General features: G+C 37.9%; 1 protein-coding gene across 3 annotated transcripts in view; it reads left to right on the plus strand.

Moving 5' to 3' along the window:
- Positions 1-27,844, plus strand: part of TRAPPC11 (trafficking protein particle complex 11) — a 51,131-nt gene that overhangs the window by 6,439 nt on the left and 16,848 nt on the right. For all 3 annotated transcript variants that reach the window (XM_003133337.5, XM_021074797.1, XM_021074796.1), the window contains exons 4-23: positions 261-331; positions 1,406-1,520; positions 10,491-10,590; positions 11,210-11,283; positions 13,427-13,523; positions 14,062-14,195; positions 14,840-14,987; positions 17,384-17,477; positions 18,554-18,633; positions 18,729-18,807; positions 18,898-18,952; positions 19,572-19,717; positions 20,127-20,188; positions 20,281-20,413; positions 21,017-21,147; positions 22,678-22,833; positions 24,674-24,861; positions 24,971-25,119; positions 25,794-25,915; positions 26,456-26,575. In XM_003133337.5, coding sequence (XP_003133385.2) covers positions 261-331; positions 1,406-1,520; positions 10,491-10,590; positions 11,210-11,283; positions 13,427-13,523; positions 14,062-14,195; positions 14,840-14,987; positions 17,384-17,477; positions 18,554-18,633; positions 18,729-18,807; positions 18,898-18,952; positions 19,572-19,717; positions 20,127-20,188; positions 20,281-20,413; positions 21,017-21,147; positions 22,678-22,833; positions 24,674-24,861; positions 24,971-25,119; positions 25,794-25,915; positions 26,456-26,575 — 2,254 coding nt within the window. The remainder of the gene's footprint in view (positions 1-260; positions 332-1,405; positions 1,521-10,490; positions 10,591-11,209; positions 11,284-13,426; positions 13,524-14,061; positions 14,196-14,839; positions 14,988-17,383; positions 17,478-18,553; positions 18,634-18,728; positions 18,808-18,897; positions 18,953-19,571; positions 19,718-20,126; positions 20,189-20,280; positions 20,414-21,016; positions 21,148-22,677; positions 22,834-24,673; positions 24,862-24,970; positions 25,120-25,793; positions 25,916-26,455; positions 26,576-27,844) is intronic.

The raw sequence follows: 27,844 nt of genomic DNA on the forward strand, positions 1-27,844 counted from the left end.
TTACAAAGTTGTGTTACTAAACTTTTAAGGCAGATTTTTGTAAGGAATAGAAGCTTGATGTGAAATTATACATTTAAAATTTAATTTGTTGTGGCATATATGTTTCTATGTGTGCAGGAAAAGAGTTCCCCTAATCTTGGGTTTTTTAAATGGAAATTTGTCTGTTTTTGGTTGAATTATCAAGCTTATACTTTTCGAAAGTCTTGAATACATTTTTTAAATTAAAACAACTTAATTTTATTGTTATTTTTCCACTGCAGGCAGAGTTTACAAGGCAGAAACACAAAAGTTGCAGTGGTTCTCATTCAGAAGAAAACCCCTTTGCCTCCAGGTAGCAAAAGATTAATTAACAACTAATTGATTGGTTCACCCCTCCAATTCTTATTACCAAGAGACATAGTTTTTAATGTTAAAATCTTTTGTGCGATCAGTTAAGGAAAAGATGATGTGTTAATTTTAAAAAGTACCAGTAATGCATGAATAAATGGCTTATTGTAAAAAAAAATTAAAAACATTAAAGAATGCAAATCTTAAGCCCTGCTTCCCCAGTTCCACTTACCTCCCCATATCAGCACATAGCATTTGACAAAATAGTTATTGACTTGATTTTTTTAAAAGAGGGGTTTTTTTTGCTTATCTGAGATCTATTTAAAATTCTATCCTTTGTGTAATATTGTTTTCTTAATTTGAAGTAGGGCAAAGAAAAATGCTGTAGGATTTCTAATTTCCTGTGAGAAATGTTTTAGTTTTAAATGCTTGTTTCTTCTATCATCTCAGACTTTTAGAAGTGAAAATATTTTGTTTGTTTCTATGTTGAAACTCGAAGCATCTTAAATAGTTTTGGGAACCACTTTCATGAATTATTGCTTCCATTTTTAGTTATGGCTTTTGAAACAATTATGTGGTATATCTGTTGGCATTACTTGGCCCATCTTGGCGCAGTGGAGAATTCCAGTGTTCCCCTGACAGCTCTGTACACTGTAACTTCTTCCTTTTTTTCTTTTGTCTTTTAGGGCTGCACGTCTGACATACGGAAGTTCCCATAGGGGTTGAGTCAGAGCTATAGCCACTGTCCTATACCAGAGCCATAGTAACTCCACATGTGAGATGCATCTGTCACCTACACCACAGCTCATGGCAATGCTGGATCCTTAACCCACTGAGTGAGGGCAGGGATCGAACCCGCATCCTCATGGATACTAGTCAGATTCCTTACTGCTGAGCCATGATGGGAGCTCCCTGCATGCCTAACTTCTAAGCACGCCATAGTGCTCTTGAGGACCTAGGGGTCCTATAGACATGGGGGAAAGTGGTTTGGGTTTTTTCCTTATTGTCCCGATTTGGGGAAATATTCTTTTAGAAAAATACATTAATTATTTTCTCTCCTTATGGAACTTGTAACCAGGGGAAGACGTCATTGCTTCTGAAAGAGCTGCAGCCTTATGTAATGCCTGCGAACTCTCAGGAAAGTCTTTGTTTGTACTGCCCCATACGGACCACCTTGTGGGTTATATTATAAGGTAAATGAAGGCCTTTAACACTTTTCTTTAGAGTATTCATTAGGTATTGAGATATTAGTAGCCTAAACCTATTCATTAAAAAAACTACATTCAATGGGAAAAAGTTCCAGTGATACAGAGGAGATCAGAAAATAAAAATCTTTGTTATTTCCTTAAGCTTCCCCAATTCTTTGAGGTAACCACTATCAACAATTTCTTAAGGTTCCTTCAAGAATATGTTTTTTTATATAAGAACAAATATATGTAACATTTATAATACACACACACACAAAACACACAAATACAAATGTAATCTCACAATACATACTGAACTACCACTTAGCATCATCTCACTGATACCAGGTGTACATCTAGGTCAACTTCATTTAAAAATATTTATACATGTTTTTCCATTGTCCTTTTCAATAACTCCATGTGCCCTTTTATATGACAGTGTCTCTATTTCTGGCCTCTGTTTTGCTTCATTTGTGATGTGTTGATGTATTTACTTAAGACAGGTCTGAGCTCCACCATGTCTTAAGTATCATTATAAGCCTTTGTGTATAGAGCGTGTGATATACATGGTATCCTCTCACCAATTATGTGACTGTTGTCCATTGTTTTCTAGTGTTCAGTTCTTTTTATTTTTTTTAATTATTCAATGAATTTTATTACATTTATAGTTGTACAACAATCATCACAACCAAATTTTATAGCATTTCCATCCCAAACCCCCAGTGCATCCCCCCACCCCCCAGCCTGTCTCATTGGAAACCATAAGTTTTTCAAAGTCTGTGAGTCAGTATCTATTCTGCAAAGAAGTTCATTGTGTCCTTTTTTTAGATTCCACATGTAAGTGATAGCATCTGATGTTGGTGTCTCATTGTCTGACTGACTTCACTTAGCATTTTAATTTCTAGGTCCATCCAAGTTGCTGCAAATGCCATTATTTCTTCCTTTTTATGGCTGAGTAATATTCTATTGTGTATATGTACAACATCCTCTTGATCCACTCCTCTGTCAGTGGGCATTTAGGTTGTTTCCATGTCTTGGCTATTGTATATAGAGCTGCAGTGAACATTGGACTACATATGTCTTTTCTTTCTTTTTTTTTTTTTTTTTTTTTTTTGTCTTTTTAGGGTCACACCCATGGCATATGGAGGTTCCCAGGCTAGGGGTCTAATTGGAGCTGTAGCTGCCGGCCTATGCCACAGCCACTGCAACTCAAGATCTCTGTGACCTACACCGCAGCTCCCAGCAACGCTGGATCCTTAACCCACTGAGGGAGGCCAGGGATTGAACCTGAAACCTCATGGTTCCTAGTTGGATTCATTTCCACTGTGCCATGACGGGAATACCACATGTGTCTTTTCAAGTCATGGTTTTCTCTGGATAGATACCTAGGAGTGGGATCGCTGGATCAAATGGTAGATCTATTTTTAATTTTCTGAGGAATCTCCAAACTGTTTTCCACAGTGGTTGCACCAATATACAATCCCACCAACAGTGTATTAGGGTTCCTTTTTCTCCACACCCTCTTCAGCACTTATTGTTTGTAGACTTTTTGATGATGAACATTCTGGACGGTGTAAGGTGGTACCTCACAGTGGTTTTGATTTGCATTTCTGTAATAATGAGTGGTGTTGAACATCTTTTCATGTGTTTTTTGGCCATCTGTATGTCTTCTTTGGAGAATTGTCTGTTTAGATCTTCTGCCCATTTTTTGATGGGATTGGTTGTTTTTTTGGTATGGAGCTGCAGAAGGTGTTTATAAATTTTGGAGATTAAACCCCTTATCAGTTGATTCATTTGCAAATATCTTCTCCCATTCTGTGGGTTGTCTTCATTTTTTTTAGAGTTTCCTGTAAACTTTTATGTTTAATTAAGTCCCATTTGTTTATTTTTGTTTTTATTGTCATTCCTCTAGGAGGTGGATCTGAGAAGATGTTGCTGTCATTTATGTCAGATAGTGTTTGGCCTGTTTTCCTCTAAGAGTTTTATGGTATCTGGTCTTATATGTAGATCTTTCATCCATTTTTAGTTTATTTTTGTGTGTGGTATCAAGGAATATTCTAATTTCATTCTTTTACATGTGGCTATCCAGTTTTTGCAGCACCATTTATTAAACAGGCTGTCTTTTCTCCATTGTATATTCTTGCTTCTTTTGTCATAGATTAGTTGGCTGTAGGTGCGTGGGTTTAATTCTGGGCTTTCTGTTCTGTTCCACTGATCTATATTTCTGTCTTTGTGCCAGTGCCATATGGTTTTGATGACTGTAGCTTTGTAGTATAGTCTGAAGTCTGGGAGCCTGATTCCTCCAGCTCCATTTTTCTTTTTCAGGATGTCTTTGGCTATTCTGGGTCTTTTGTGCTTCCAAACAAACTTTAAAATATTTTGTTCGAGTTTTGTGAAGAATGTCCTTGGTAATTTGATAGGGATTGCATTGAATCTGTAGATTGCCTTAAGTAGTACAGTCATTTTGATAATATTAACTCTTCCAATCCAAGAGCATGGTATGTCTTTCCATCTGTTTGTGTCATCTTTGATTTCTTTCATCAGTGTCTTACAGTTTTCAGAGTACAGGTCTTTTGTCTCTTTAGGTAGGTTTATTCCTAAGTATTTTATTCTTTTGGATGCCATGGTAAATGGAATTGCTTCCCTATTTTCCCTTTCTGATTTCTTTGTTGGTATATAGAAAAGCAGTCAATTTCTGTGTATTAATTTTGTATCCTGTGACTTTGCCAAATTCATTGATGAGCTCTAATAGTTTTCTGGTAAAGTCTTTAGGATTCTCTAGGTATAATATTATGCCATCTGCAAATAGTGATAGTTTTACTTCTTCCTTTCTAATTTGGATTCCTTTTATCTCTTTTACTTCTCTGATTGCTGTGGCTAGGACTTCCAAAAGTATATTGAAGAGTAGTGGTGAGGGTGGACATCCTTGTCTTGTTTCTGATCTCAGTGGGAATTCTTTCAACTTTTCACCATTGACAATGATGTTAGCTGTGGGTTTGTTATATGCAGCCTTTATTATGTTGAGGTAGGTTCCCTCTGTGCCCACTCTAGCATTCAGTTCTGCAGAGAAGTTTTACAGTATTAAATTTCTGACTAGTATGTATTTCAACATGAATATTTTTTACTGATTTTAATTATAAAATGGTTTTCCTTTTTATTCTGCATACGTATCTTTCTTCAAGTCAAGAATAGTGTAGTTCATCTTTGATTATTGTTTCTCTTGTGTTTGCTCCTGTGTCTCAGAAGCCAACTGCTGACAGTGATCTGTCCTGGGAAGGTGCCTGGCATTCTCATTGGTGCATAAGTGACCTGGCTTCTGAGGAGAGAGCTTGGAGTAGCAAGACGGTCAGAGGGAAAGATGAATCGCAGACAGCTTCAGTGCAGTTAGCAAAATAGTGGTCATCAGTAGCAGTGACACCACAGAAAGTCACATGGGTCATGCTGAGGGTAAAATTGAGCCGATGGCCCAGAATGCAGAAGAAGGGGACAGGGAGCTTTGTTTTGTTAAGTGTGAGCGTATAGCCCACAGGAGCCCAGAGGGGAGGGGCTGCATTTAGGTGACTGGTTGCCCCACGAGTGTTCTTCCCTCTCCCCCATCTCAGCTCCCTTTCCCCCACATCTGGCCTCATGGCTGGCTTTGGGCTACATCTCCAGGTTTGATAATTCCTCCTGGTAACTCTGTATTTTGTTTACAACGCTCTCTCTCATCAGTGGGCTTTCATGGTACCTCCTGTCTTCCAGCTCCCCTTTCTGGGCTCTCTCATACTTAACTTTGTTTTAAATATGGTGTGCAGCAATTTGAGGTGGAAATGTTGGATCTCAGTTCCTAGACTGAGGATTGAACCTGCTGTAGTGGTGACAGTGCCGGATCCTGACCACCAGACCATCAGGGAACGCCCATCTCTCATACTCAACCTTTAAGGTTTAGTGCACAGGCAGTCTTCTTTAAAAAGCGGTTGTCCTCTATCCCATACCTTAATCCAAGGGCTTCCTAACTGGGGTGGTTTTGCCCCCCAGGAAACATGTGGTAATGCCCCGAGATATTTACAATCGCCATGACCCAGGGCTTCCTCTGCTGGCTGCTAGTGGGGAGAGGCCAGGGATGCTGCTGTGCATCCTGCAGTGAACGGGTCAGCCCCACACAGCAAGGAATTCCCTGGTCTAGAATACCTGTGGTGCTGAGGTTGAGCAGTCCTTCCTTAACTCTTAGTGGTCCCACCCTCTTCAGCTTTCACATTTAGTTCTATGACAGATACAAGAGAAACAGAAATGCAACCACTCAGGTCTTATTGGGGATAATGAAACATTGAAATAAGGCATGTAGAGTCAAAATGACTGACGTGAAAAGCAAGGGCTCTGGATCCCAGACCTCCAAAGTACGGATGTGAGCACCAGGGGCGCGTGAGACAGTCACTGGGAAGAGGGAAGGCATTATTAGATCCTTTCTTCATATTTGTAGTTTATCCTAAGAGAGAGAGGAAAGCTGAGTAGCAGTAAATCTTCACATTCAGCATCTGATCTGGGGGAATCAGCAGGGCTGCCGGGGGCACCAGTCACGTGCTTTTGGGACATTTTGATGTATTAAGTGTATGAGCTACAAAGATGTCAGCGATTTGGTTGAATTCTTTTTGGAAGTGTTGAAGTGCTAGAATGGTTTTAAAACTTTTGTAATGTGTTGAGTGATTGTGAGACTCTTGTACTTCAGAGGTTCACTGATAACTGCAAGGCAAAATACTTCAAACAGTGTCAAACTTGACATGAGTTAAGCAATTTTCTTTTATAAAAAGGCAAGTGTTGAACATTCTCAGAACTTTCCTCTTGGGATATTAGGCTGTCAATGTCATGCTAACCAGCAGATTTTTTTTTTTTTAATCATTCTTTGCCTTTCAAAATAAAGGTGACATTTTAATAACAAGTAAGAAAGTGATTGCTTTTTAGGGGAAAGTTGTGCTATAGAGAATGTGCTGAAAATGAAGTATTTCATCATTATGTGGGTTTTTTTTTTCCCTGAGACTGATTTAAATATGTGGTCCCTATAAGTATTTGCTGTCATCATTATCATCAATTACACTCTTGGATACATTGGAAACAATTTTCTAACTAGCTTAAAACTATTTCAGACAAAGTTTAAATGGGTCTGAACTCGTTAAAAAGATGAAATAGCATACACACATGTACACAGATCCATACAGTTGGATTTGGGATCTCTGATCTGTTTGCCTTTCCATGAGGTAGGAATTGGGACTGCTGTGGGCAGTGATGGGTGGAATGGTATTGAAGCAGGACGTGACTCTCCCCCATACTCCCTCCCCGCTAAAGGGCGAAAGAGGGAGGGATGATACATTTGCTTCTGCTCCACTTTATCCTCAGTATGTTCAGCTTTTAGCCCACGACCTAACTTCAGTAGTAACTTCCTTGTAAGTATTCAGGAGTTCCTTCCTCTGTCCCCCAGAGTTGTGGGGATATTTTTGCCTATTACGTGGTTGGCAAAATTCAGGAAAGCATCTTTTCTTTTGGACTTAAATCTGCATCTATAGGTTTTTTTTTTTCCCCTTGTCTTTTAGGGCCGCACCTGCAGCACGTGGAGGTTCCCAGGCTAGGGGTCGAATCGGAGCTGTTGCTGCCAGCTTACGCCAGAGCCACAGCAACGCTAGATCCAAGCCGCCTCTGACCTACACCACAGCTCACAGCAACACCATGTCCTTAACCCACTGAGCAAGGCCAGGGATCAAACCCGAAACCTCATGGTTCCTAGTTGGATTCATTTTCATCTGAGCCACGACGGGAACTCCTGCATCTGTAGTTTGGAAGCTTGAATGTCCTTCACATGGAAACTGATAGCTCTGTTTCTTGAGTGTTAGTTAGTGAGAGCTTTTCAGAGTTCAGCTGTAGTGGCTAAGGTGTGTTTGTATCCTCTAAAAACTGTGCCTAATTGATGTGCTAGGGCAGTGGCAGCAGATTATGGTACCTTTGTACTAATTTGGCTGAGATGAATACCACGTATCTCTGATAAGTCACTAGAGTAGGGAACTGCTTGTAATCAAAAATTTTTTCTACTTTTTTGCCCCAGCTGTGCCCAGGCCAGGGATCAAACATGTGCCACAGCTGCGACCAGAGCCATAGCAGTGACAATGCCAGATCCTTAACCTGCTGAGCCACCAGGGAGTTCCCTGTAATCAAAATTTTAATCTAAGATATCTGGTAGAGGAGTTCCTGTTGTGGCTCAGCGGTTAATGAATCTGACTAGCATCCATGGGGACGCAGGTCTGATCCCTGGCCTTGCTCAGTGGGTTAAGGATCTAGCATTGCCGTGAACTGTGGTACAGGTGGCAAATGCGGCTCGGATCTTGCGTTGCTGTGGCTGTGGCCAGCAGCCATAGCTCCAATTCGACCCCTAGCCTGGGAACCTCCATGTGCTGCAGGTGAGGCCCTAAAAAAAAAGCCAAAAAAAAAGATACCTGGTAGAATCAGTTCTCTTTTGAGGCAGGTCAGATAATAAATTAAAAATGCAAGTGTCTGTATGCATTTTATACATGTGTATATGTATATATCCACGTGTGCTTGTGTGGTGAGTGTGGGAATATCTTGTCTGGTTCTGAACAAGTTGAGTAGGTTCCTCCCTTCATGGAGGAACTAAATTTAGTTGGTGAGAGTGAAAACACCCATGCTAAATACCAGAAAGCATTGCACCGTGAAATCATGATCGAGCTTGTCAGTCCTCTAGGGTTTCAGGGAACACATGGATAGATGTGGTCCAGGAAGGTCCACAGCTATGCTGTGAAGGTGTAGGTTAGTGGGAGGGAAGTTGTGGCTATTTGGAGGCAGAGGAATGTCATGGAAAAGCCTGGATACTTAACACTCAGCTAGTTTAAGTCACTGAATGGGAAGACTGAACTAGTTGGATTTCTGGTTGTACAGCTCAAACTCAAGGTCTGCTTCCTCAGAAAAGCATTCTTAATTTTTTGCTGGTGCCTCAGCAGTATAATCTTGGGATATCCATTAAAAGAATGGCCTTTTTACTAACCTTCTCATTTCTTGATTAGATTGTCATTCCTTTTTGTTTTTTGAGCAGGTCGTGTGTGTGTGTAGATTAAAAAAAAAAACAACTTAAAAACTGCTACCCTCAAATAGAATGGAAGTGTTTGATTTAAGTTATAAAGTCTTAGAGCACTTAGCCTATATTCAGAGATATCTCTGTAACAACCCTCTTATGTAAAGGGAGGGAGGGATTTTATTTTGTGTTAAGTTTAAAGAAAATAATAGGATTTATCAGGCCTGTTGTGCTCAGTTCTATGTATTAACTGTTCAACAAGTGTTTTATCACCAAATACACATCCAACTTGAAAACCAAAACCAAATTTGTCTTTCATCTTTAGTGACATAATCTAGATTTCTCCATTAAGAAGAATTTTTTGTTTTTGTGTATTAGTCATTCGGAATAACTTATAGACATATTTCTGACTATCAAAAGGTTAGACTTTCTGTTTCCTATTAGTAGAACTCTCCAGTTCGGCTTAATCTTTCAAAAATTATGTGATTCAAAGTTAGAATTTGATTTTAATTATTTTCATATTTTAACATTTAAAAAAATGTAGTTTTAAAAATAAAAAATCTTAACCTAGGAAGTATATTGAATTTTAAAGTTTTGACTAATCCATTTTTTTTTCCCTTACATATTTTCCTTAGATGTGTCTAAACCCTTTGAATACAGCTTCGAAATTCTATTTTATTCTAAGGAGGAAGAGCCTTGACGTTCAGTCTTTTTTTTTTTAATTTAAGTCCAGTGTTTATCTGACTTTGAATTCAGCTTTCTTTCATGCCCTTGGGGAGTTACTTCTATTATGTAGTTCTTTTTACAAATGGGACTTTGAGATGTTTATCCATCTCTGGTCATATTTTCTAGGTTTCTCTGTAATTTCATAGTTTTCGAATGAAGCAGCATTTAATTTATATATATATATATTTTTTTTGGTCTTTTTAGGACTTTGCCTGTGGCATATGGAGGTTCCTAGGCCCAGAGTTGAATGGGAGCTGTAGCTGCTGGCCTGTACCACAGCCACAGCAATGCCAGATCCAAGCTGTATCTGTGGCCTACACCACAGCTCATAGCGATGCTGGATCCTTAACGCACTGATCGAGGCCAGGGATTGAACCTGCATCCTCATGGATACTAGTCAGATTCATTACCACTGAGCCAGGATGGGAACTCCAGTTTATACAAATATTATTTTTCACTTCCTTTGCCAGTTCTTATTTTTTGTCCTTTTCCCATTATAATAATGGGAAAAAAGTTTTCTTATTCTTTAGACCCTAAATATTAAAGTCACAAAAAATGGTCAGATTTAATTGAGTATTAGATATCTGTGTCTTTCATGCTTTTTATGAAGTTATAAAATTATTAAATAATAAGGGTGGGAGATTACCTTATTTATTTATTTATTTATTTGCCTTTTAGGGCTGTACCCAAGGCATATGGAGGTTCCCAGGCTAGGGGTCTAATCGGAGCTACAGCTGCCAGCCTACGCCACAGCCACAGCAACGCCAGATCCGAGCCTTGTCTGTGACCTACACCACAGCTCACAGCAACGTCAGATCCTTAACCTATGGAGCAAGGCCAGGGATCAAACCTGCAACCTCATGGATACTAGTTGAATTCGTTTCCGCTGAGCCATGATGGGAACTCCGAGATTACCTAGTTTATACAGATTACCAGAAAGTTATTTTTGTTAGTTATTTCTTGGGTTGTAAATAATTTTAAATGACTTTTGAAAGGTCTTATCTTTAGGGTTTTTTACCTAAAAAAATCAGGTTATATTTTGCATCACTTTTTATCTTTCTAATGAAGTAAACCAGACTTCATGAAGTAATGAAGTAATCTTCTGTCAGGATATCACTTTCAAGTCTTATAAATACAATTCTTGAAAACACTTTGGTTTAAAATAACTGTAGTGTTTGAATGTTTTTTTTTTTTAACAGATTAGAAAATGCCTTTTATGAACATGCACAGACTTATTACTACACTGAGATCAGAAGAGTGAAATCTCATAAAGAATTTTTGAATAAAACAACACACCAGGTACATGTCTTTTCCTAAAGAAGGAAATAATAGCTGCATTCTGGAGCAGATGACTCATCATTGATTGTTGTAGAAGAGATTATTAAATGTCTTAAACACTTGGATGCTTTTAAATGGCTTCTGTACTTGAAAAAGTTTCTTTCTTTCTTTTTTTTTTTTTCTTTTAAAAGCTCTCAAAAACTAATTTGTCTTAGAGTTCCTGCTCTGGTCGGTTAAGAATCTGACAGTAAGGGCTTGGGTCACTGTGGAGGCATGGGTTTGATCCCCTGCCCGGGTGCAGTGGGTTAAAGGGTCTGGTGTTCTGCAGCTATGGCATAGGTCACAGCTGCAGCTCAGACTCAGGCCTTGACCCAGGAACTTCCATATGCCGCAGGTGTGGCTGTTAAAAAAAAAAAAAAAGCCCCAAAAGCATAAACAAAGCTAAATTTGTCTTTTGTCCTCTTTGCCTTTAATGTTCTTAAAGGTAGATTTTATACCTTTAATTAGTTTATATGGAATAATTCTTGAACTTTAATTTTAAATATTTTCCTTCATGCTTTTACATCTCCTCTTAAGAAACATTATAATTTTACATTTTAGGAGAACATGTTTAACTTTTTTCTGTTCCTTTTTTTTTCAGCTTTTATTTGTTAGACATCAGTTCAAGATAGCTTTCTTCAGTGAGTTGAAACAAGATACACAGAATGCTCTGAAGTAAGTTTCTAACAGTTGTCAAACTAAGTTTTTTTTATGTTAACAATAATATTAGAGGCAATTTCTGAACCACAACCAGACTTTAAAATGTTTATATTTGTTAGATTCATGTTTGTAGTATTCACTTTAATTTGTCTAGAGGTAAATGGAATATAATATTTGGGGTTTTTTTTTTTTAACCTAATTTCATGATCAGAAGTAAATTTTATAGCGTCAGAAAGCTTTCTGGTCTAATTTAATTAAATTTCATGATTCACAGAAACATTAAAATTGTTCTCATTCTGTTGCCTACCTCTTATTTGTAATCAGTAAAATTGTTGTGCTAAGATTGGTTTTCAGAGTTTAATATGTATTAAATATTAGTCGAGTCAGACTATGAATTTTGTAAGGTGTATAGTACGTTTATTCAATTCAACTATGATTTTATTTCATATATACATACATATTTTTTTTTCTTTTTTTTTTTTTGCTTTTTGGGGCCATACTCATGGCATATGGAAGTTCCCAGGCTAGGAGTCTAATTGGAGCCATAGCTCCAGGCCTACACCACAGCTACAGCAATGCAGGATCCAAGCCTCGTCTGCGACCTACACCCCAGCTCACGGCAACGCCAAATGTTTAACCCACTGAGTGAGGCCAGGAATCGAGCCTGTATCCCCATAGATCCTAGTCGGGATCGTTAACCTCTGAGCCATGAAGGGGACTCCCAGTTAATTTTTTTTTTTAATTATAATACCTGCCAGTAGCATCATTTTTCATTCAAAGACTCTGTTTAGAGCTTTGAAGAATAGTTGCAGATGAATTGGCAGTGCTTAAGCATTTTTTCCCTTTGTTTTTATTTTACTAAGCACAATTTAATAAAACATCTCTTTGTAGCTTTAACTCAGTTTTTTAAGATTGACAGTGGCAGTGTAGCAAAGGGATAAAAACTAGCTATATACCCTAAAATTGAGGAGAGGCAACATACACGGGGAGTAGGGGGAAGGAAATAGAGAAATAAATAAATCTGTCATTGAGCGGAATTTTCCAGAAACGTCCTTTTTTGTTGTTGTTAAGGAGGCGATAAGCACCAAATTGTGATCTATAAATCCCACCAACTTCATATAGTTATAGCTGGTTTTAATGTAGTTTGTTTTTTATCTGTGGTATTAGTAAAACGCCTTCAATTCCAGTTCTGTTCAGAAATAGTTCTGGAGAGAAAAATGTTACTGGAGAAGTTAGGAGCGCACAGGTTTTTTTTGGAGAAGACAGACTTTCTCACGTTCTCATTACCATCCCCTCTCTTTTGTTTTTGCTTTTTGGAGCTAAACCCGCTACGTATGGAAGTTTATAGGCTAGGGGTGGAATCAGAGCTGTAGCTGCCAGCCTTTGCCACAGTTATAGCAATGCTAGATCCCAGGTGCATCTGCAACCTATACCACAGCTCACAGCAACGCCAGATTCTTAACCCACTGAGCGAGGCAAGGGATCAAACTCCCGTCCTCATGGATACTAGTTGAGTTCATTACTGCTGAGCCACTAAAGGAACTCCACCTTCCCCCTTCTACCAGACTTCCCACTCTCACATCCTTCTCTCCTTAGCACTCGCCACCTCACTGCAGCCCACACCTAAGAACAGTGACACCCACTTCACTTGTACAGATACTGGTTTAAGGCTGTTGAGCCACCTCTGTCCTAATAGCACCTTCTTTGCTAATACAGTTTCTATTTGAGAAGCTTGTAATGGTGCTTTTAAAAAATACTTTTTAAGAAAAAAACAGAATGTTACAACTATAAATGTAATAAAATTCATTGAGTAATAAAAAAAAAAACAGAATGATACTTTTTTTCATCTATCTCTGGACAGTTTTCCACTTTGATTTTTCAACTTATTTCCTATCAGCTACAGACAGATGTTAATGACAGAACAGTGTGCAGTGGTGCTGTTCTTAGTGAAAAGTCATTGGTTCCTCCCACACGTAATGAGTCAATATATCAGTTTTCAGGAAATGAGAGATTGCCATGTGTATATTATTATTGAGCTGCTGAGTGCTAAGAACTGTTGAGTAAATAATCTTTATTGTTTCTAATAATTTTGCTCTTAGAAATATTTTCTTAAAATCAGTTTATATCATAATTAACCATTTTTTCATGTTTATATTAGAAATTATAGGACCGCATATAATCTTGTACATGAGCTGAGAGCCCATGAAACTAATATTCTGGAAATTAAGACCATGGCAGGATTTGTAAACTACAAGGTAATAGCTCTACTTCCAAATAAAGAAAATTGGCTTTAAATATTGGATTATCTTTTTGAAATTTGAAATTCGAGATTAGTCACTTGCTCTGAAAAGTGAGTATTTGATTAATTGTGCTGTGCTCTTTCACATTCTTTATCTCAAAGAGCACCCTGGTTCCCAGCAGCCTTTTTGTAACGCTTGGTTTTGAATGGGTCTCCTTTAGAGCCTCTTTATTTTTGTAAAAGTCTTTGAGGCTCTTTTGTTTGTTTTTAGGTGGGTGCAGGCAGGAGTGAGAAGAAAGCTGCCTATAGTATTGAATTTTGTAGAATAGATTTTGTTACAAATAGTGAATAACTTTATTTCACTTATCAAAAAGACATAACCTCTGTTTTTAGCATAACCTTTCTAATGGAGAAAGTCAGTTCTGTTGCACTTCAGAGAAGGAAGTTCCATAAATTTCATAGTCTTTTTAAAGTTAGTCTCAATTTTACCTATTTTTAAATGAATATGCCTTTTGGCTTTGATTTTCCTCTTTACTTGATTTTACATTTTGCAGATCTGTAGGCTGTGTTTTCAGCACAACACCCCACTGGATGCAATTGCTCAGTTCCGAAAGCACATCGACTTGTGTAAGAAAAAAATCGGAAGTGCAGAGTTGTCTTTTGAGCATGCTGCATGGATGTCTAAACAGTATGTTTTACATCGTACTTTAGAATCTTTTTTAAATGAAATCTTGGGATTTGGAGGAATGGAATTAGCATGGACTTTTGGATCTAATTGAACTAAGATTTTTGTCATTAGGATCATTAAAATGATCCAGCATAAGTGTGATTCTAGTAATGGTAGATATTGATTCATATGGTCCCGGTCCCTCAGTGGCAGTCAGCTAATTCATGGTACTTTTTTTTTATTCAACATGTATTTATTGAGTTTCTGCCATGTGTCCAGATACTGAGAATATACCAGTGAATGGGCAACATACCTGCTGACATGGAACTTGCTCTCTGAGTCTGATGACTAAAAATTGCTAAAATGGAAAATTTCCTCAGAACCATGGATGTATTTGAGTAGTGGGAACAGTGTTGACATCTAGTTTATATTTATAAAGACTTGCTGGCACAGAAGAGTTGACTTAAACAGAAGTTTTCTGTAACTACATTTAGTGTGTATTAGAATTTACAAAGAAATCCTCACAGTTCACAATTCGTCAGTAGCATTATTTTGATAGTCTGTTGAGGTTATGGTTCTATGATGAATAACTATTGGAAGTAAGCTTCTTTTTCTTTTTTCTTTCTCATTCTTTTTTTTATTTCTTGATTTTTTTTTCCTTTAAGATTCCAGGCCTTTGGAGATTTATTTGATGAAGCTATTAAGTTGGGGTTAACAGCTATACAGACTCAGAATCCTGGTTTCTATTACCAGCAGGCAGCATACTATGCCCAGGAACGGAAGCAGCTTGCAAAAACCCTCTGTAATCATGAAGTAAGTCACTGACTCCTATATTATCTGGTATCTAGGAAATTTATGAATCTTCTCTTGAGAGAAGATAAGACTGGTGTTGAAAATTTTTTCTAAGCCTTTGTGTGTAATAAATATTTATCGTATTCAGTTTTAGCCTGAGTACTCTATTTTTCACATGTGAATTAAGCATAAGTTTTTCTTTTTTCTTTTTTCTTTTTTTTTTCTTTTCTTTTTAGGGCCACACTCACAGCATGTGGAGGTTCCCAGGCCAGGGGTCGAATCAGGAGCTGTAGCCGCTGGCCTATGCCACAGCCACAGCAACACCAGATCCGAGCCATGTCTGCGACCTGTACCATAGCTCAGGGCGACACCAGATCCTTACCCAATGAGTGAGACCAGGGATCGAACCTGCTTCCTCACAGATGGTAGTCAGATTCATTTTCGCTGAGCCGTGAAGGAAACTCCCAGAAGTTTTTCTTTGAAGAACTCATTTATGATTGGCAATAAGTTAGTGATATAGATGAGAAAATTAAAAGCCATATTTCAGTCCATGTCACACACCAGTCCATTGTTTTGTTTCTGTGATCACTGTTGGAGTTGGAAAGAAGCTGGAGGGATGTGCTTTATTTTGACCTACTGGAAAGGATAACTTTGGACCTCTTTTTCTTCCTGGGATTTTTCCTCTGTGGAAAACTCTATTTGAGAATTTATTTGAGGCGTGTTAATTGCCTAGTTTCTTAAACTGGGCATGTCATTTTGCCTTTCTGTTGGATGATTATATTTAGATACCATAAACATCTTTAAAATAAATGGTGTGTATATATGTGTATGCAGATAAGATAGATTTACATTCATATAGTTATATCAGTTTATTGTCACTTAAAACTTCAGATTTCTATTCTGAAGATAGGTTAATATTGACAATGGTACTACTTAAAAATTGTTTGAAAAACAGTTTGCATATTAGTAAGTACTTTAAATGTTTGGACATTTCTCCCCTCAAATTATGATGTAACTAGACTATTTTCTACCATGTTATTTGTATATGATATATGACTTTATTGAATGTTTTATATTTTAAAAGTTTTGCGTGTAATAATTTAAGCATATAATTTTAAAAGATGATTAAAAAACTAGGTCTTGTAAGGATATGCAGAAATGGGCATTAATGAATATTGGCTGGAATGTGCAATAATATTTCTGTCCAGTGATAATTTAAGAAGCCTCAAAATTATGACCCAGAATTTCTTATTCAAGAAGCCTAAGGCAGATAAGAGATCCTAAGAAATAAGTATTAAGATTTATTTTAAAGATGTTTGGACAGACTTAGTAATTGTAATGTAAAATAAAAGTAACAGTGTGAACAACTATAGAAAATCTGTTAGAATGTGGAACAGCAGGCAGCCATGAAAAGTGTTTTAGAAGAATATTTAATGACATGGTGTGATGTGCAGAATGTATTAAGTGTAAAAAGCAGGTTGAAAAATTATTTCAGCTGATGACTCAAGTGTTTGCATACAAAATCTGGAAGGATAATGTATATACTGCTCACAGTAGTAGGTTTGAAGGTAATTTAAACTTTTATCCTTTTCCTTTCGGAAGTTTTCTGCATTTTTCAGCAATTATTTGTACTACATTTTGGTTTCTAAGGGAAGAAATTATTAAAAAAAATTATAAAGCAGCATAAATTTGTAAATTCCGGTGCTAGAAATATCCTTCCCCCACCAATACCAAGGTTTAATATCCATGTGATAAAAAAGGAAAAGAGTATCTTCTTTTTCTTTTTTTTTTTTTTTTGTCTTTTTGCCATTTCTTGGGCCACTCCCGCGGCATATGGAGGTTCCCAGGCTAGAGGTCCAATCGGAGTTGTGGCCACTGGCCTACACCAGAGCCACAGCAATGTGGGATCCAAGCTGTGTCTGCAACCTACACCACAGCTCACGGCAACGCCGTATCCTTAACCCACTGAGCAAAGCCAGGGAGCAAACCCGCAACTTCATGGTTCGTAGTTGGATTCATTAACCACTGAGCCACAACGGAACTCTGTATCTTCTTTTTTAAAACTCCGTATAACATTATTTGCAAAAAAGTACTTATACACATGGAGTAACTATCAAGTTTAATTTGTAGTATATTTTTACTGGTTTATAAATTAAAATGTAGCAAAGTTAATTACTGTGAAATCACTTCTCAGAATCATGTTGACTTATTCAATTTAATTTTTATAGGACTGATATTAAAGGAAACGTTTTTTGTTTAATTTTGTGAGAATTTATGTTAAAATATTTCCAACTTTGATATTTGAATGTGTTCGGTATTTGTATTTGTGAAAGCCTTTTTATTTTAACAAAGATTAAGGAAGAATTGCTTTGTGATGGATTATGTAAACCTATTCAGGGTTGTGTTTTAATTTACAGGCTTCTATAACGTATCCTAATCCTGATCCCTTAGAAACACAAACAGGTGCTCTTGACTTTTATGGACAACGATCATGGCGACAAGGAGTACTAAGTAAATAACGTTTTCCTCCTTTTCTTTCTATCTCTGAAAGCAAAAGATTGTTATCATAAGTTTTCCATTGACTACATTAGTATAACCAATTATATTGAGTTAAAGGACATGTACTTTTTATTTTTATTTATTTATTATTATTAATTTTTTTTTTGTCTTTTTGCCATTTCTTGGGCCGCTCCCGCGGCATATGGAAGTTTCCAGGCCAGGGGTCTAATTGGAGCTGTAGCCACAGGCCTACGCCAGAGCCACAGCAACTCGGGATCCGAGCCGCGTCTGCGACGTACACCACAGCTCACGGCAACGCCGGATCCTCAACCCACTGAGCAAGGGCAGGGATCGAACCCACAACCTCATGGTTCATAGTTGGATTCGTTAACCACTGCGCCATGACAGGAACTCCAGGACATGTAATTTTTAAACATTTTTTTAACATTTACTTTTTAGAATGTTTAGTTTATGTCACTGCATTTTAGAATAACTTAAAATTGTGGATGTGATTAAAACATTTGCATATCTGTTGTCTTAAGTAACACAGTTAGTAAGCCATTATGGTCTATTAAATATTTTAATTCCAGTTAACTTTAATGATATTTTTATTTTACATTTTAAAACATTGTTAAAAATAATTTCTTTGCTTTTTTTTATTTTATACACACTTATTTTGAGGAGTTTCTATGGCCTTTAAACCTTAAGTGTTCAGAAATTATATGCTTTTTGTTTTATATACACTTATTTTGAGAAATTTCTGTGGCCTTTAAACCTTAAGTGTTCAGAAATTATATACTTTAATCTGCAGAAAATGTATTTTATCTAGAGAATGATGCTGATATTATTCTTGAGGACTCCACTGGGCAAAAGAGTAGTGTGCTCAATAACTTCCCTGCAGAACAGAGATCACAGAGAAGTTGCCATGCTAATAAAGCTGTTTCTTAGAATCCTTATAATTCTAGAATGTTTAAGAATCTTAAGTACATCGTATTTAAAGGATTCAGGGAGTGTTCACATCCAGTGTCCGTGTGAAAGATTTATGTTAAATGAGCTGTCTAAAATGGGTTGTGTTCTGTCTTACACAGGTTTTGATCTTTCCGATCCTGAGAAAGAGAAGGTGGGGATTCTTGCCATTCAGCTGAAGGAGAGAAGTGTTGTTCACTCTGTAAGTTTTTTTCCACTGTAAACTTGTTTACAGTATTCAAGGAAAACACGAGATGATGTTTACTGGAGTGTTTCACACTTTGTCTTTTCTAACAGGAAATAATAATAACTCTTCTGAGCAATGCTGTTGCACAATTTAAGAAATATAAGTGTCCAAGAATGAAAAGTCATCTAAGTATGTATCCAGAACATGCTACAATTTCATGCAACTTTGAGTAGTTTTAAACTGAATCCCTAAAATCTTTTTTTTTTTTTTTCATTTTAGTGGTTCAGATGGGAGAAGAGTATTATTATGCAAAGGATTATACCAAAGCTTTGAAGTGAGTCCTGTTCACCATTTATTTTTACAAGTACTGTGATTGCCTTACAGCAAAATTAGAATGGAAATCTGTATTGAAGGATTTATCATTTCCATAGTTCTATTAAACTCCATTTCTGTTATTTTTTAAAGTACTGTCTGCTGGTATAGTCATTTTCAGAGTCTTAGGAAACCCCACATTTATGTAGTGTGAAAATACCTGTTAAAACTATTTCAATAAGGAGTTCCCATCGTGGCTCAGTGGTTAACGAATCCAACTGGGAACATTGAGGTTGCAGGTTTGATCCCTGGCCTTGCTCAGTGGGTTAAGGATCTGGCGTTGCCGTCAACTGGTGTAGGTTGAAGACGCAGCTCGATCTGGTGTTGCTGTGGCTGTGGCGTAGACTGGCGGCTACAGCTCCAATTAGACCCCTAGCCTGGGAACCTCCATATGCCAAGTGTGTGGCCCTAGAAAAGACAAAAAAAAAAAAACAAAAAAAAAACAAAAAAACTATTTCAGTAAGATTTTGTGAAGTTCCATATGAAATGAGTAAAGCATTTCATTTTAGTTTCTCCAAGAACTCTTCAAACCCTTTCTCAAGAAGCTGTCTCGGCGTATCTGACATTTTATCCTCTGTTAGGTTGCTGGATTATGTGATGTGTGATTATCGGAGTGAAGGATGGTGGACGCTGCTCACATCTATATTGACCACAGCTCTGAAGTGTTCCTACCTCATGGCCCAACTGAAAGATTATATCACTTATTCCCTAGAACTCCTTGGAAGAGGTAACTGGATGTTTGTTTAGTAAAATTCTGAATCTTTACAATTATGTAGCATCTCTAAGCTTCTTAAAATTGGGAGAGTAGTTTCGCCTCCAGTAACCTGGTAGTACTTTTAACACGTGGACATCCCCTTGCTGAGTGAAGGAATTTATACTTACTACACTTGAGAAGAACAAATTTCTTCTGCCTTTTAAAAATACGGCCTAAAATTTTTTTTTCATGTTGCATTCAAATGCACATATATAAAGTGCTGGGGTTAACTTTTAGAAAGCTGTGCTGTCAGTTTTCCGGAATTGTGCCTAGCCATTTAGGAAAGGTATTTATCTGCGGTATTTTAAACCCTGAATTGGGGGTAGTGTGCTCACTTGCCTATCTTAGAGTTCTCATTTTTGTCCTTCTTCCTTCCTATTAGCTTCAACTCTGAAAGATGACCAGAAATCTCGAATAGAAAAGAACCTCATAAATGTTTTAATGGTAGGTTGAAATTCTTTATATAAAATCTGTATCTGGATATAGGTATTTTTTAATAACTAGCTGAACAAATGTTTCACTCCATGTTGGTGCAGAATGAAAGTCCTGACCCTGAACCTGACTGTGATATCTTAGCTGTGAAAACTGCTCAGAAGCTGTGGGCGGACCGGATCTCCCTTGCAGGCAGCAATGTTTTCACAATAGGCGTACAGGACTTTGTGCCATTTGGTGGGTAACCAATATCTACAGCATTTTTTTCAGAGAAATCATCCGTGTTTCTACAAAGTGAATAGATGCAGAATAGTAAATATAAAAGTCAAAGAATTTTCCAAATATGGTCATTTTTTAGGTAAACTGTGATTTTTTTTTTTTTTTTTTTTTTTTTTTTTTTTTTTTACTTTTTCCCTGTTGGCTTATAAAGATCAAAATTTTAAGTAGTTTAAATCTTAAAGTTTACTTGATTTCCTTTATTTTAGTTCAGATTTATTTGAAGTGCTTTGAGGAAGACAGTTATTTAAAAGGTTCATACTTTAATATCTAGGCAGATATTTTGAAATAAATAACAAAATGACTTTTTTTCCCTTTAAAATCCTATGTCAGTTACATTTCTGGAGCAACTGTGTTTTTAAAATTAAAGAGGATTTGGTTTGGTGCTATAGTTTATTTAAATTTGGTTTGTTTTTGAAAAGTGAGCTACATTTATGTCCGTTGCAACGCTTCAAGTGCAGAAAATATCCAGTGTAGATGTTGCCTTTGTGAAGAGCAGACGTGGATCAGAGAATAATGTTTGTCTAGTAGTATGTGACTCAGCCCTTTGTGTTTCATTTCTAGTGCAATGCAAAGCCAAGTTCCACGCCCCAAGTTTTCACGTTGATGTTCCCGTGCAGTTTGATATTTATCTAAAGGCTGACTGTCCACATCCCATGAGGTTTTCTAAGCTCTGTGTCAGCTTTAATAATCAGGTAATGGCACCTTTTAATGTGTTTTTACCATGTGGGTTTCTTATTGTAGGTTGGGTTAAATTAGATAAAATTAGCTTAGTGAATTTTAGTGAATACTAAATGTGTGTCTCCAAATCCTTTCCTTAGGGGGCATCACGGTTAACTTCTTGGATAGTCTAGACATCTTACATGCATGCATATATAAGCAACTTTTTTTTTATCTACAAAATTGAGATCATACTCTTATTTCCTACATTTGAACCTATTTGTAGTGTGATATAGTCAAGAGCTTGGTTACATTCTGTTTCAGTTATGAGCTCTTAAAATTTCCTGGTCACCCTGAGAGTATATTGAGCCATTAACCAGCAAGCTTTTGTTGAGAGTTACAATATTTGTAGCATCATGATGAACCTGCAAAAGTGTAGCATATGTCAGCCCCATTAAAATAAAAGCACTTTGGGATCAAGGCCGGGACAGACTCACAGATTTCCCAAATAGGTAGGTAATGAGGACTAGATTATGTATGTAGGCTGGAAATAGAGTTATAGCAGGCCAAAGAAACGAGAGGAAGTTATAAGAATGCAGGTGAAATTAAGATGGGTGTAAAAAGATGAGAGGGAGAAAATATGTATGGTGATGAGAAAACACAGAATGGAGGCAGGAGTGCACCTTCTGTGTTTATGGGCGAGAGAAGACGACAGCCTCACAGAGCACAGGGGTCATGGGGGTTAGTAGGAGGGAAGGCTGGTGGCTTCGGGAACTTGGAGAGGTAAGCAGAGATAGGCTGGGAGGTAGAAGTCTTTTAAAATTTATTTATTCACTCATTTATTCATTTTGTTTATCTATTGGATGGTGGTAAAGAAAGAGTATTATCTGTTATAATAGTTTTTAAAGAACTGAGCAGTGTCTCTGTAATAGCATTAGTTAAATGAACCTGAGTCCCTTCAGGTTCTTTTATTCAACTTCAAACCATTACCCAAGGATTCCTTCTAATTAGTTTGAGAATTTTAAAGCAAGAGCATGAAGTGTATGTATAAGAAACTTTATTCAGTAGCAACATAGAGGGAAAGAGATAATAGTATAGGAGCCAGCCAGAGGCTCTTTATATGAGTCCAGGTATGAAAGTCTGAGGGGGCGACAGAAAGAAGGAAAAAGACCTTTGAGGGGAAAATGGGAAACAGTCAAGGGGGGTGAGGAACAAGAGATATTATAGTGTTCTGGAAGCCAAGTAAAGAGAAAACTTTTTAAGAAGGAGATGGTGGACAGCATCTTATGCAATAAAGAATAAATCTTTGTTTCTCCCTCCAGGGAGAGGGGTGGCTAGATGTTTTCAGAAGTCAGCTTGTATGTCATGAGCTGTCTTTATCCTGTGGTAGGTGTGAGTGGATAGGTGCTTCAGTTTGGTATAAAATACTTTTGAAAATTAATAACACTCCCTAACGCTTCAGCTTTAGCGCAGTTAAACTAAATAAGCTCCAAATAATTTGGTCTTTAGTGTTAACACATGACATTTGAGTTCTTAAACTGTGACCTTGCTCTCCTCTTTTTCAGGACTACAACCAGTTTTGTGTGATTGAAGAAGCATCCAAAGCAAGTGAAGTTTTAGAAAATTTGACTCAGGGAAAGATGTGCTTAGTTCCTGGTAGAACAAGGAAGTTTTTATTTAAATTTGTTGCCAAAACTGAAGATGTGGGCAAGAAAATTGAGGTCAGTTGTGAAATTTGTTTTTAAAATAGTTAAATGATAAAAGCAATAGTGTGTGTGTGTCAGAAGAAAGTTCAATACTATGGAAGTTTATTAAGTAAAAAATGAAAATTGGACTTCTCAAGGAAAACCAGTCATTATGTTTTTTGGTAGAATTCCTTTCATTTAGAATATGCTATACATAATATTCAGTAGTTGGCTTTTTTCACTTAATTCTGTTTTGTTTGACATCATTTCCTGTTAATACAAAAGATCAACCTCATTTTTAATGCCTCCATAATCAATTGAGGAGTTTTAAACTCCCCCCCATATATATATACACACACACACATATATATACATACACACACATACATATATATACACATAAATATATACTGTAATGTAGCAGTTATGTTTTGCATGGTATGACGTAATTCAGACTAAATAGCTGTATCATTTTCATTGCCTATTTTTAAAGAGAAAAATGAAGGTGTATATTCTAAAAGAATCATTTACTCGTAATTAAAATCCCTTTGAGAAATATGTGATGAGGGAGTTCCCATTGTGGCTCAGTGGTAACAAACACTGCTAAGTGTCCATGAGGATGCAGGTTTGATCCCTTGCCTCGCTCGGTGGGTTAAGGATCCAGCGTTGCCATGAGCCGTAGCACAGGTCGCAGATGTGGCTCGGATCCTGTGCTGCTGTGGCTGTGGTCTAGGCTGGCAGCTACAGCTCCGATTCAACCCCTAGCCTGGGAACTTCATGTGCTGTGGGTGCGGCCTTAAAAAAAAAAGAAAAAAGAAAGAAAATATGAGATGAAAGTATGGAAGTAATGTTTTTATTGAGCATAAACTCTGGAGCTGAACTACCTGGGTTTAAATTCCAGCTCCCTTGCTTACTAGCTTGTGGCCCCAGGGCAGTTCCTTGACCTTTTTGTGTCTCTTTATTCATCTATAAAATGGGGATAATAAGAGTACCTACCTACCGCTTGGTGTTTGTGCGGAATAAATCAGTCAATGTCAATGACTTGGAGTAGCAATTGGAACAAGGTGAGTCTCTGGCAGTGCTTGTTTCCTTGGGCTTGAATGGGAATGGTTGGCTGTGGTCTGCACGTGGTTCCACTTCTGAGACAGAAGCAGAAGACCATCCTCCCGATATTCCCATAATAACCACTTCTCTGACCCTGTTGATTTTATTACTAACCAATGTCCAGAGTTTTTGCTTATCCATTTTTTAAAAAGTCTTTATGATTTTGAGTGAATCCCTAATGAAAGACTGTTAGACATAAATCATAATTAATACTGTTCTGAGTATATTTTGTTAATGGATTGAGTTGAAAGGAACATTCAATTGGTAAAGATTTTCTGTTGCTAATACTGTCAATGTATTAATACTGTTCTGAGTATATTTTGTTAATGGATTGAGTTGAAAGGAACATTCAATTGGTAAAGATTTTCTGTTGCTAATACTGTCAATGTCTTCAGGAAAAATACGTGTGGAATTAGGTTCTGAGTATGTCAGTGGTTATCAGAACCTTGATTATTTTACTCCACAAGCACTAATTGAGTGTTTGCTACTTGGGGCCCTACACCAGGTACTGAAATAACAGTACCGTGTGGCGTGTCTGAGCTAGAAGGTCAGGTGTATCTCTGTGGAAAGGTAAAGTGGTTGAAACCTGGCACATGGCTAGCCAGTGTCACAGCTGACAGGTGGCCAGGACCAGACTCAAGGAGGTGTTCTGATCTGCCACACCCTGGGTCTGAGGAACTCCGTAGCCCCACAGCCTTCCCTGTGATGTGTTGGCAGGGGGTGGTGACAGTGTGGTATGAGGTGGCATTTCTGACCGACCTCCTCCTTTTAGATCACGTCCGTGGATCTGGTTCTGGGCAACGAGGCAGGAAGATGTGTGGTTTTAAATTGGCAGGGAGGAGGGGGCGATGCTGCCTCTGCCCAAGAAGCCTTACAGGCCTCGCGATCTTTCAGAAGACGACCCAAGCTCCCTGCCAGCGAGGTTCACTGGGACAGCATCTCCACCCAGGCCAGTACCATGTAAGTCGGCCCTGGTCAGATTGTGGAAGGTCGTCTTACTTCTTTCAAAGTTGGAATACTTCTCTTTTTTAAAAAGTCAGTTACTTAGCTAATGTTTTTTTCCCCAAAGGATCATTTCCAGAGTTCCAAACATCTCTGTCCATCTGCGACATGATCCGCCTGCCCTTACTAATGAAATGTACTGTTTGGTTGTGACTGTTAAGTCCAACGAAAAGACCCCAGTCAGAGACGTGAAGCTCACTGCTGGTTTAAAACCCGGTAAACATTCCTCATTAATCCAACAGAAAGTAAATGTCACTGGTATCAACCATAGGAAGTTTGTTTAAAAAATAGTTACTGGAGTTCCCGTTGTGGCGCAGTGGTTAACGAATCCGACTAGGAACCATGAGGTTGCGGGTTCGGTCCCTGCCCTTGCTCAGTGGGTTAACTATCCGGCGTTGCTGTGAGCTGTGGTGTAGGTTGCAGATGCGGCTCGGATCTCGCGTTGCTGTGGCTCTGGTGTAGGCTGGCGGCTGCAGCTCCGATTGGACCTCTAGCCTGGGAACCTCCATATGCCGCGGGAGCGGCCCAAGAAATAGCTAAAAAGACAAAAAAAAAGTTATGACGAGTTCCTGTTGTGACTCAGCAGTAACGACCCCAACTAGTATCCATGAGAATACAGGTTCAGTCCCTGGCGCCGCCCACTGGGTTAAGGATCTGGCATTGCCATGAGCTGTGGTGTAGGTCACAGATTCTTTTCGGATCCCGTGTTGCTGTGGCTGTGGTGTAGGCTGGCAGCTCCAGCTCTAATTTGACCCCTAGCCTGGGGACTTCGATATGCCATGGGTGCAGCCCTAAAAAGCAAACCAAAAAAGTTATGCTATAGTGCTCTTTAATTGTTCAGGTAATGTTTGAATTTTCTGTATTTTAAAATGCCAACATTCCCACTCTAGGACAGGATGCCAACCTAACTCAGAAAACGCACGTGACTCTTCGAGGAACAGAGCTGTGTGATGAGTCCTACCCAGCGCTGCTCACTGACATTCCCCTTGGAGACTTGCACCCAGGGCAGCAGGTGAACAGGGTCAACCCTGCTTGGAGAGGAGATGAGTTAGGTTGTGGTTTTAAATATGTAGTGAGTTTTAGACAGTTTTAGAGCATTTTCACAGCATATATATGCTGAGACTAAAAAAGTGATGTAACTAATGCACATTTCATACACACTTCACATATTAAATGTGTAAAATGTCTTAAGCAGTTTTTATACAAGGGATTTTTAGAACAAGATCCTAAGATGGAGAATTTAGTTGCCTGCCAAAATAATGAAATAATGCAAAATTTGTAATTTAATGAAATAACCTTTCAGTCAACTTTTATTTCCAAACCAAGCACAGAGAAATCTTGGGAAGTTGAGAATGATTAAAAAAAAAAAAAAAAAAAAAGATGGAGTATATATATGATCCCACTCATATGCTGTGGCAGGAACAACTGTAAAAATTGTTCAAGATTTTAGCAGTTGCTATTGTAAGCTCTAAAAGGTGGGAGAGTTATCCTAAAATATAAGGAGGAAATTTTGTAATATTAATGAAATTAATATACTTTTATTTTGTTACAGCTAGAAAAAACGATATATGTTCGCTGTGGAACAGTGGGTTCAAGAATGTTTCTCGTGTATGTTTCTTACCTGATCAATACAACCATTGAAGACAAAGAAATCGTTTGCAAGTGTCACAAGGTATGTTTTTCATAGCTTCTTTGAGAACTATCATATGTGGATTATTTCCTCTTTTGTATTATTTTAGTTGACCACTAAAATAAGCAGCTTAGCTGCTTATAGTCCATTAGCACTTTTAATTAGACATCTAATTTTTTTTTATCATTTGTATTTATTTTAAATGGTGTAATAACAGCACTCATTGCTCAAACATTAGGAAGTTGGCCTACATGGCTTTTTGTACAGAGAACCAGAGGTTTGTGATCTTTTGAAAAAAAGTTTGGAGACTCTAAACCTATCTGCTTCTTTTTTCTTTCTTTTTTTTTTTTTTTTTTTTTTTTTTTTTGTCTTTATAGCTATTTCTTGGGCCACTCCCGCGGCATATGGAGGTTCCCAGGCTAGGGGTCGAGTCGGAGCTGTTGCTGCCGTCCTACACCACAGCCACTGAAGCGCGGATCCGAGCCATGTCTGTGACCTATACGACAGCTCATGGCAATGCCGGATCCTTGGCCCACTGTATGAGGCCAGGGATTGAACCCGCAACCTGATGGTTCCTAGTTCCTAGTTCCTAGTTCGCCACGATGGGAACTCCTGCTTCTTTTCTTTTTCTTTTCTTTTCTTTTTTTTTCCTTTTTAGGGCCATACCTGTGGCATATTCCTGGGCTAGTGGTCAATTTGGACCTGCAGCTGCTGGCCTATACCACAGCTACAGAAGCACTGGATCCAAGTCACATTTGTGACCTACACCGAAGCTCACGGCAACAGTGGACCTTTAACCCACCTAGCAAAGCCAGTGATCAAACCCGCATCCTCATGGATAATAGACAGGTTCTTAACCCACTGAGCCACAATGGGAACTCTACTATCTACTTCTTAAAATCACATATTAGATAACATATAAGTTGGTTTATATGCAGAAGGGTTTGGAGGAAGGGAGATCTCCCTTTGTGAAATATCTTTTCTATCAGTAAAAAAGGATTCTTATGAAAATAGTTTTTGGTAAGTGCACATTAAAGAGGGGGAAGTAGGAAAGCTATCAAGGTGTAGTTCAGCAGCTCAGAGGCAGTGCCTGTTAACTCTTTGATGTATCTCTTATTGCTCTTTTCTGTTTCTAGAGATGGTAGGGGTCGTGTTTTTATGTAGATTTAACCACATTATATGTAGTGCTCGTATCCTCTCTTTCTAATGGAAGACTATGATATATCTATGATGTATCTTCTTAGTCCTGGCAGCAGTGCTGTCTCAGCCTTTTCCTAGGAATGGCATCCACAGCCAGCAGAGAAGAAGACC

This window comes from Sus scrofa, chromosome 15, assembly GCF_000003025.6.
Source record: "Sus scrofa isolate TJ Tabasco breed Duroc chromosome 15, Sscrofa11.1, whole genome shotgun sequence".
Taxonomy (NCBI): Eukaryota; Metazoa; Chordata; class Mammalia; order Artiodactyla; family Suidae; genus Sus; species Sus scrofa.